The sequence below is a fragment of the Benincasa hispida genome, chromosome 11 (genome assembly GCF_027475165.1).
Source record: "Benincasa hispida cultivar pf3 chromosome 11, pf3_genome.v1.1, whole genome shotgun sequence".
Taxonomy (NCBI): domain Eukaryota; kingdom Viridiplantae; phylum Streptophyta; class Magnoliopsida; order Cucurbitales; family Cucurbitaceae; genus Benincasa; species Benincasa hispida.
In genome coordinates this window covers 14,034,443-14,044,771 of record NC_143488.1, presented here as the reverse complement: position 1 = coordinate 14,044,771, position 10,329 = coordinate 14,034,443, and the positions used below count along the sequence as shown (strand labels likewise).

Here is a 10,329-nt window from a genome sequence, read left to right as displayed (position 1 = left end):
ATAGGTAAAATTGGTAAACAGAAGTCAAATTTAAAAAATCTGTTATATTTGCAAATCTAAAAAATCATGGTTTGATTTGCAGATATTCTTTTTATTATTATTATTATTATTTTATTTTTATTTTTTTTGGCCACCCCTTGCAACTCTCTTTCAGTTTAACTTTGCATACTTATTGCTAATCTTTATATTATAATTTATTTGGGTACTTGCAAATTGTTTGTGTCAATTCTTTTATTTATTTTGGATCGAATTTATTGCATGAGTACTTGTTTAAGTTATTTGTTTGCAAAACATTCATTGGTGCACATTAGGGCAAAAAAAGTTTAATTTAGTTTGATTGAACTTTTTTTCTCAATACAAATTGGGGTGGAAAATTGAACCACGGTCCTCTTTGGTCTTCAGTACATACAGATAACTCTTGTTGGCATCCTCTAGTGTTGTTATACTGATTCAAAATGATAGTTGTCAAATCTATGTGTATTCCACAATGTAACTTGTGCTCGTACTCTATATGAGTTGCCTCATATGCAGAATGCACGTTGGTTCTATAATTATCTTATAGCCTAATCATAACTCTAAAGGGTAAAATGTTAGTTTGTGGCTCCTACGAAGTGAATGAAAGGAAGCTAGCAGAGAAAGCCTTGAGATGAGGCTCAAGTGTACTTAGCAGAGAAAGCCTTCAATTAGGAGTGGACAAATGAGTGGAAGCTCAAGTATACTTAGTTCTAGAGAAGGATTGTTAGGAGGGTAAACAAAGTTCCATATAATCTAGGGGAAAGGAGAGATCCATAGTATATAAATTAGGACAAGTATCTCCATTGGTATCAATCATTTTAGGCTATACAAAAAACAACGTCATGAGAGCTTATTTCCAAAGTAGCAATATCATACTAATGTGAAGATATATTTAGGTTTCTTTGTCTTTTAAGAAAATAAAATGAGAAATTACATAACTGAAAGTAAACAACAAGAATAAAAAAATGCGATTATTCAAATCTCACAAGTTCAAATATCAAATTTAAAAACTTAAGGATTCAAATGTAACCCAAAAAAAAAAAAATATTTTCCCTATATTTTATCATACTTCTTTGTTCCAACTCATTACGCAGAAAAAGATATACCTTGTTACAATGTTGACACAAATAGAAAGAAGAGAATTGCATACAGTGCACTAAGCTATTACAAAATATTCAGATGATTCCTTATTCTTCAATTCATATTCTCCTAGTTTCTTCAACTGTTTCTCAAAACAGAGGAGATTCTTAAAATATTGGTTTCATCAGATGGATGGCGAAATTTTGGTAGGAAAAGAGATTCGCCCTACTTTCTGAAAATGAGGTTTTCTGACCCTTAGATAACATCAAATTTGGATAAAATTACCAAAAAAGAATATGACACATGCAGAATGGACTCTCGCTTTTACACTCTGATTTCCTTTCCTCTCATAAATCGCTTTTATCTCTATCTTTCTCCCATGATCTCACTTTGCAATGCAAACTAAGGAGAGAAGAAGAAGACGACCAGAGCTGATCGTGTGAACACGTCAAGACTGGTGCGTGGTCTCGTTAAAGAAGAACAAACAGAAGAAGAAGAAATAAGAATAATTTTTTTAAATTGCTTGATGATGAAATAAACAAAAGATCAAAATAGGAAAAAATTCATTTTAAACTTGGAGTATGGTCTCTTAATCAATTTACACTTCAATATTCTAATTCATATATGGAAGTTCAATTGGATGTGGAATTGTTGAATTGATATGATAAGCAATTTGACTAGATTATTCTGGCTTATACTTTGCTCGATTAGGAATGTAATATTTAAACTAGAAATATATATATATATATATATATATATATATATATTAGTTGCTACAGTTGTAAACCTTGGTTGAATGTACTTTATTGTAGCCCATAAAGTGAGCTCTATTTACAGTTGCATCATATGATGTGATATAATTTATTGTTTAGAAATTTGGTGGCATATATCACTCTTTTTCTTTCATCTTCCTCAGACTATTGGATTCATCAGATCATCACATGGTAAATCCCACAACACTGAGTCTGAACTGAATATACTTGTCCCATTTCTCATCTCTTTTCCACCCTCTGATAGCTCCTCTTCAGTTTCTTCAAGGATTTCATGCAGTTGGCCCTGCTGTTCTCCTGCTGTGCACGTGCTTCCCGTACATATACTCTGGCTCCATGACGACCCGTCCCCCTCATTGCCGAACGACAGTGGAGCGTATTGAAATCCTGATGCCAATGCTGGAAAACAATTGCTTGTCCCTGCTGCATCAGTAGAACTCCAAGGCTTATAAGGGGAGATCAGATCAGGCTGTTGAATGGCCCTTGACAAACCAAGTTTTATATTCTCAACAGTACCATCTTTCTCATTTTGTTTGCCGTGACCATAAGTTCCTGCAGAACTTCCGGGTGGTACATTAGCCTGCTGAATTTGGAAATCGACACGCTTCTTAGTTAAAAGGTGGAGCATTTCGTCTTTGAAGCAGCCGAGTGCTGCTTCGGCAAGATGGGCAACTTGTGGAGGGGCCAAAGTGGTGGCAATTTCAGCCATGAGATGAGAAAATGGTTTGTGAGTGACTGGATCAATGCCAATACCTGATAGCTTCTTCTTCAGCTTAGTGTTCCAGTGATTCTTGACATCATTATCGGTGCGACCGGGTAATTGAGCCGCAATCAGCGACCACCTGCAGAGTCGAAACCGATCCTCTTATATACAAGAAATTAATAATACAAAATTCAGTTTGTTGACAGACAATGTTGATGTTAATAAGATGGTGTACCTGTTGCCAACAACAGAATGTAGCTTGACAATGGTTTGCTCTTCAATGTCCGAAAATTGGCCGTGCTTGAGGTCGGGGCGCAGGTAATTAGTCCAACGTAGCCTGCAGCTCTTCCCACACCTTTGGAGACCTGAATATCATGGCAGCATTAGCCATTAAATAACGTAATGACTTCAAATGTTCTAGAGAAAAAGAGTGATACCAGCATTCTTGGGAATAAGGCGCCAGTTGCGAGTGCCATGCTGGGCAATGTAGGAAGAAAGCTTGTTATCTTCTTCAGGAGTCCACTGTCCTTTCTTAACATTTTCCTTCTCACAGCATGGAATTCTGCCCATTTTTCTTTTCCTTTTCCTAATTCCTTTTTGTTCTTTCTTTTCTTTTCTTAACCAAAAGCAAAACAATAACGAAAACAAAGAAAAGCCAAAAGAAGAGAAATGGCAAGGCAAAGAAATGTAAACAGTTAAAAGAGAATGCTTTGCTGCTTCACTGCTCAATACTCTTTTTTTTTTTTCCCAGACAAAGAAAAAGAAAAAGAAAAAGATGCCGTTTTTTCTATTATGGGAAGAGAGTAGATTGGCATTGTTATATATAATGCACAGTAGGAAATGGGAAGTGATTGCATGGGGTTGATTATATGGTAAGAGAGAGAGAGAGGCATCAAAGCTGCATGATTTTATTAAAAAATTCAACGCCATTGAGCGTGTGAGAGATGGGTCGGTAGCTCACCCTTCAGACACCTGGTCAACCCCCCCTCTTCCTCTCCCTATATTTCTCTCTCCTCAACTCGTTGACTCTTTTGTGGGGTCACGTGGCTTTCTGCTCGTTTTGCTCACACAGAAGATAGCCACCTAAGAGATAAATCTCTTTGTATTTCTTCAACGCTATTGTAATAAAAAAGACACATTCTTATTCACAAAAGCTGTAGATCTAGGATCTGGAAATGACCAATATTTACAATCAAATTACACAGACTTAAGTTTCCTCCTAAAAATAAGAAGCCCAAGTTAGAGCAGCACTGCTTGGGTACTTACAGTACCTCTAGCATTGTAACAAAACTTCAAAGCATTTTCTTCAAGTAAATCTTCCGTCCCTTTTAGTCATGTATGGTCAATCTTTGAGCTAAGTTGTTTTCATGGAGAAAGCCCTTCTGCTTCCGCTACGCTTTCAAATTCGCCAATTCATTCTCTGAAAAAAAATTAAATAAAAAGAAACCAACATTTGAGCCACCACTTCAAACAGTGAAAATAGAGAGCTCTAGTGCGTACTAACTGGATAAAGGAGGATCGACATGCACGAAAAAACTAGCTGCAACTATCAGATAACAAAGGATAAGCATCAGTCCTTTGAAGTAATTTGAAGTTCCTTCCTGCAGAAAAACATAAAGTATACATGAAGGATGAATAAATTCAAGTTTTTGATTATTCTGAAATGGGAAGTAAAAGAAGTATTTATATTCCAAGATATGATTAACCGGGTTTGATTACAAACCTGAAGCAAGAAAGCTACGACTATTACAGTTATAAAGAGTGTTGCCGTCTCGAAGAGTTGAAAGTTCAAGTCCATTGGTTGTCCCATAATCCACCCAGTTGCCACACAGAAAGGAATCTGCATTAATTTTCCGTACAAGATGATTTAAGTCATAAATTGGAAGGAAACAAGACCATGTCTTGTAGAAGACAACTGCGCTACATCATTCGTTAGCTACTTGACACAATACATCATTCAATACATCATTCCTAGCTACTAGACACAATACATCATTGGTTAGCTACTTGACACGAAGAACAATAAAACACAGTTGAAGGACATCGAGTGCAGATTCAAATTCAGAGAAACATCACAGACCTTGTTACAGTGACAAATTTACAGGACAATAAAAGTTGAATTTCTATAGTACAGTAAGTAGAAGAAATAAGGACTCCGAGCTATCATGTTCTAATGGTTACTATCACTTACCCCAAACATAGATATCTGGGTTGATGATCCAATAGCTACACCCAGAGAAATATCCTGCCAAGAAACTTGACATCGCATCAGTCTATTTTTTTTTCCATTACAAAATTTTGGATGGACAATATGTTCTAAAGCTTACAAGTTTATCTTTCATAGCAAACATAATAGCGCTCGCATGTTCAGCAGCATTCCCCACAATCGGAAGCAGTATAACACTGATAAACGACACTGGGATTTTCAATGATTCAGATGCAATCTGTAGAAGAATCACTTAATAAGCGAGACTTATTAACAAAAATTGGAACTCTTTCTCAGATAATAAGAAGGTGATAAGACAAAGTAATACTTCGATTGCATCGACCAAATATTTTGATAGAACGGAGATCCATGCAGTCAAAATTGATAGCCAGATAATTGATTCCCACTTGGAGATCTCAGGAGCTTCATCTTCACTTGAGCTTTCTTCACTCTGAGTTTCTTCCTGAACTTGTAGCTCAATAAAACGTGTATTACTAAGTAAACAAAAAAAAAAATCAAGTAAATGGGGGGAAAACAGATGGCACTGTTCAACACAATAGCATCCAATTCAACTCATGGTAACCATCCTACCTCTCACTCTGGTATGTCATCCTTTGAATAAGCAAAACAACTACAACGTTTAAACTTTTGGGGATTTTTTTAATCAGGATTTCAAACTGAGATATGACTAAGACCATTGCACCCGCTCTGAACTTTTATGAGTGGCGTATACTCCTATAGAGCAAGTGGATCGATATTATGCATATACTGCCCAAACTCCCATAAGGCCCACAAGGTATAAATATTATGCAGAAGACAGCACAAATTAAAAGTAATATCTACCATGATAATACATACATAAAAATAAAAAATGAAGGGAACATAATAAACCTCACAAACGGAAGAATAAAGATTCGTGTGACTTTTCAATTGGAAGAAAAGATAAGCAGCATAAGCCAGAAGCATAATGCAACTGCTGAATCTCGAGAGTGCCAATTCCGACTTCCCAAAATGGGCTTCACTGTGGGTATAGTGGAGAAGAGCGGGAAAAAGCAGGCCCATGACAGCCATTAACAACAATCCTGAGTTGACAACAGCAGTTGCCTGTAGGGGATTTCAGTTAGAGCACAAAAAGTAGCTTAAGAATTAGTAGGGAGAAAGAAAAGGCATTCCTGGCTTACGGTGAAACCTTTATACCTTGTTAAAGGTCTGTTCCTTTTTATAGAAAACAATCCCACCACAGAAGAATGCACAACCAAGTACCAGCAACATGTTCGACAGAATTGAGCCTAGCAATGATAGCTGAACAACACGTATCATTTGACTTCTCAGTGCAAAAATTGATATAATCAGTTCTGTTGCATTTCCAAAAGTAGCATTTAGAAGACCACCCACTGCAGATTCATTCTTCAGGTCAGCAGAGAAAATTGAACAAAGGATATAACTGAGACAGTTGTGCCAATGAAAGAATAGTTAATCGAAATAGAAAACTTTGCCTATCCAGAATATGAACAGGTTTACCAATTTCTTGAGCGGTCGAGGACGTAATCCCCTTATAACCTTTGTAGTTACTTTTTCATTGATATGCTTATATGCACGCTTATGTTTTTACAATTAAATGCACTTAGGCTTTTCACAACTATGAACATTTGTACATGGTAGTACATTATAACATCACCGTCACTCCCCCTCCTCTTTTCAGGATTCTATTGATTGAGTAGACTAGTGGCAACAGATGAATCAGCCCCAGAGATATGATGCAAAAAGAACATCGTGCAGTTGAAGATACTTTACAACACCTAATGCATATCGATGAACATACGTGCATCTTGAGTTACCCCATGCCAAAAAGACTAGTTATATAAACTCATGAATATCCCATAAGCAGTTTTCTTAACACCAGATATCAAAAGAGATTGAAAACTGTAGACGTGAAATTAAGAACGAGATTTTACCTGTATGTCCAGTGTAAAAAGCTAGCTGCCTGTTTCAAAGGAAAAATTAACTGAGCTGCAAAAAGCTTTTTAGATTATAAAAATAAATAAAACTCACTAAATAAATAAACTGGTAAAAAATTAGCATTAGATGAGAGATCCAGAAGTCCCTACTCTGTGGCATAACCTAAACGCTCAGCCAACGGTATGATACCCAATAGACTCAGGAAGAAGACCCAACTCTGCAATCCACATAAAGACCTCAACTAATGCATAATCCATAACTGATATTAATCCATACCCAGCAGTGACGACTTTAACTTACATTGTGTCCAGCCAACTTATCCACAAGAATTGCTAGAGGCCCAAAAGGCATAAGGAAGTTGAGTTTATTTGTGAAGATTACAATCTTCACACTCTTGTAAGCAAAACTCTCCCACATTCTTTTACCAACTTGAAACCTTCAAGAAAGTAATTCATGTTCAACAGCATTAATAGACTGAATCTTTGAAACCTCAGTTACTGAACCAGTTCAATTATCATATTTTCAAGCTATATGTAAAAACAAGAAGCCTCAAGTTCAAATTCATTGTGCAATTAATTTAACCACACAAAGCTGTCGCATGCAATGCAACAAAAAGAATAACCCATCAGAACAATAGAATAAGAAATGAAAAATACCAAGAGATGGGCGTTGTTACGTTATAATCTTGTCATACATCTCAAAAAAAAAAACAAAAAAACAAAAAAAAGAGAGACAGAGAGAGAACATAACATGATTATCTAGGCATATAGAGCATCAACTGTCACCTGTTTGTGTTAACAACAATAAAGACTGTGGCTCGAATCCCCCAACCACTCAAACAGGAAAAATACATGATTATCTATATCTTTGTGTTGATATTAATGCAGATTTCCAAATGTTAGAGCATTAGCGCAACAGGTTGGTTTGAATATCCAATTAATATAAATTCGGCAAATGCATCCATGCACTTGTATCAGCCTATGCAGAACCATATTTTTCAAAAATCGAAAGTGTACAAAAGAATCAAACCCCACAAATCAATTTGAATCAAGATTAACACCTCACAAGAACCTCGCACAATATAAAAGATAAGGAAACAAAAATCCACAAATCCACTTGAATCACGATTAAATATGGGCTAAAAATCACAAACCCCACGAATCCAAGTTAAAAACCAACAGATGAATCCACATGGACTAAAATAATAATAAAAAAAAAAAATTCAGAATCTAAGCACCCAATTCACCAGTCCTCTGCTCGCGGCGCGGACAAAAGAAAACAAATACGAAGCGAAATTCGAGGAGGAAGAAAGCAACAAGAATATATCCAAAGACAAAAAAAAGTTATACTTCTAGCAAATAGTATCCAGCTCGTCAATCAGAGGAAGACAAAAAAATTTTAGGTAAGGCTGAGTTCATTGTGTATTACTATTACCATAAATAGCAGATAACAGCGAACCAAAAGAGGTTGAAGTGACTTGAAGGCAACTCAAGGGAGCAAAATTTTGGCGAAGAGTTAGCTTGCAGTGGAAGAAACCAAAAGAGAAGCCTCGGTTGTCGTCGATCGGCTACCCCGACACAACAGGAACAGAGCAGGAACAAATTTTGTAAGTTTTTGAGTGCAGAAATGCTATGGCGTGGAATGAAATTCGATGGAGATTTGTGATGAAGCCATATTTAACCGACAGCGAAGAGATTGAACAGTGAACTGGTTCCAAGTTTTGAAGTCTTCGTCTTCTTCGGACGATTGTCATCTCTGTACTTTTCATGTCTGTCTTTCAAACTGAACACTCATTGCCACTCTTCATTCAAAGATTATTTATTTATTTTCATTTTGAAAAGAGTATTTATTTACTTACTTATTTTTGTTTATACTTGAGGTGTTTTAAATGTGGAGGTCAAATTTATGGAAATTGAGCAAAAGAATGAGACTTGCTAACTATTTTGTTTTTAGATTTTAGTTTTGGAAAATGAAGACATATTTTAATTGAAAGAAAAAGAGTTAAAAGAGGAGGAAATTGAATTAAGGGAAAAGTGAAATTTTTTTAGGGGTAAAATCGTCTCTTCCTATTAAAAAAAACATGTAATTAAAATATTTAAGATTATCAAGTGGGTTGAAATTCTGTGGATAAAATCTTTGGGGGCACCTATATGTGATTTGGCTTTATGAAATTGTGGCAAGTGGGTTGAAAGAAGATTTAATGAAGAAATTTTATATTTTTAAATTGAGACTTCATCCAAAACTCGCATTTGCTAAACTTTGTATATAATTTCTTATCTCGTAATATCTGCATGTTCTCAGATGCTCAACATGTTCCCCCTTATTCTTAGAGTAGATCAGTATATTATCAACAAACACAATTACAAACTGATCTAGGAAAGGATGAAATATCCTATCCATCAGATCCATGAATGTTGCAGGTGCATTAGTGAACCCAAACAACATTACTAAGAACTCATAATGCCCATACTATCTCCTGAATGTTGTCTTTGGAATATCTGATTATTTAATTTTCAACTGATGGTACCTTGATCGCAAATCAATCTTGGAAAACACTGAGGCATCCTTTAGCTGGTCAAATAAGTCATCAATGTGTGGCAAAGGATACTTATTACGTATTGTTGCCTTATTTAACTATCGGCAATCAATACATAAAACATTGGCATGATCAAATCTCATAGCAAGCACATTACAAGCATCAGACATTACTAGAAAACCACACCAACTCTGTAACCAAATACTTGTTTACAATGGCGGGTTACTCTGGACAAAGAATGTTCCCCGTGGTGTAAACCAAATCACAAGGTCATACGTGCATGCAGAGCTGCCTCTAAGGCTAAACATAGGTCCTCACCACAAGCCTAGGTTATTTTGGACTCCCCGGTATACTCTGGCCACATCCGATCCCGGTAGCCCCTTGTTAGCCTGGATGATGCTACAGGCACAAATCCCTCTTGACTTCCAGGCTTACTCTAGCCAACTCTGACCCCAGTAGCCCCCTAATCGCCTGAACGGTGCTATTGAAACACATTCACATAGCACGAGAAAATAACCATCTCTTGAGTACAAGAACCAGTAGTTTGAAACCACTTCCACAACCATTCAACATTCTTAAATCTATTATCAAAAGGTTTTTATAAAACCATACAAATCACAATTATGTAAAATCTGGTTCCAAACTACATTTTCGTAAATCCAGCTCATATAAAACCAATCAGAATTCATAAATCATGATTTAAGCATATTTGAAATACTAGTCAAGTAAAACAAATCATTCCATCACTTTTCATAAATCATAGCATACTATCATATATAAATACTTTTTATATCAAAACATTCAAAAATAAACCACTCACAATCACAGGCACGAGCTTTTGGGGTTAAAAGCTTTTCCAACCTCAGTTTTACCTGAAATAAAGTCCCAAGGTTATTAGACACTCACAAGAGGTCAAATTAACCCTAAACCGCCCTTAGTGATTCAATGTGGCCAATTGAACTCATTTTAGCACCTAAACACTCACATTTTGCTCCTTAAGTCCACTTTTCTCAAATTATCCAAAATGGCCCAAAAATCACTTAAAAATCCAAAGTTACTC

The 10,329-nt window shown here is 36.0% G+C and overlaps 2 protein-coding genes across 3 annotated transcripts; both read right to left on the bottom strand.

The window, feature by feature from the left end:
* Positions 1–1,826: 1,826 nt before the first annotated feature.
* On the bottom strand, positions 1,827–3,498 carry MYB80 (myb domain protein 103). Its single transcript, XM_039048860.2, has 3 exons — positions 3,006–3,498; positions 2,804–2,933; positions 1,827–2,707 (listed from the first exon to the last, which is right to left on the bottom strand). Exons 1-3 carry the CDS (start codon positions 3,496–3,498, stop codon positions 2,008–2,010), a joined length of 1,323 nt encoding a protein of 440 aa, XP_038904788.2. The 3' UTR covers positions 1,827–2,007.
* On the bottom strand, positions 3,457–8,625 carry CAX2 (cation exchanger 2). 2 transcript variants are annotated; one of them, XM_039048862.2, is made up of 12 exons: positions 8,168–8,625; positions 7,034–7,169; positions 6,883–6,950; positions 6,730–6,758; positions 5,972–6,168; positions 5,666–5,878; positions 5,103–5,237; positions 4,896–5,012; positions 4,760–4,813; positions 4,292–4,408; positions 4,073–4,169; positions 3,457–3,988 (listed from the first exon to the last, which is right to left on the bottom strand). In XM_039048862.2, the coding sequence occupies exons 2-12, from the start codon at positions 7,148–7,150 to the stop codon at positions 3,960–3,962; spliced, it is 1,173 nt and encodes a 390-aa protein (XP_038904790.1). In that variant the 5' UTR covers positions 7,151–7,169; positions 8,168–8,625; the 3' UTR covers positions 3,457–3,959. The 2 variants fall into 2 exon arrangements, with proteins under 2 accessions (XP_038904790.1, XP_090163389.1); XM_090307263.1 differs by lacking the exon at positions 8,168–8,625 and adding an exon at positions 8,083–8,164.
* Positions 8,626–10,329: the final 1,704 nt, after the last annotated feature.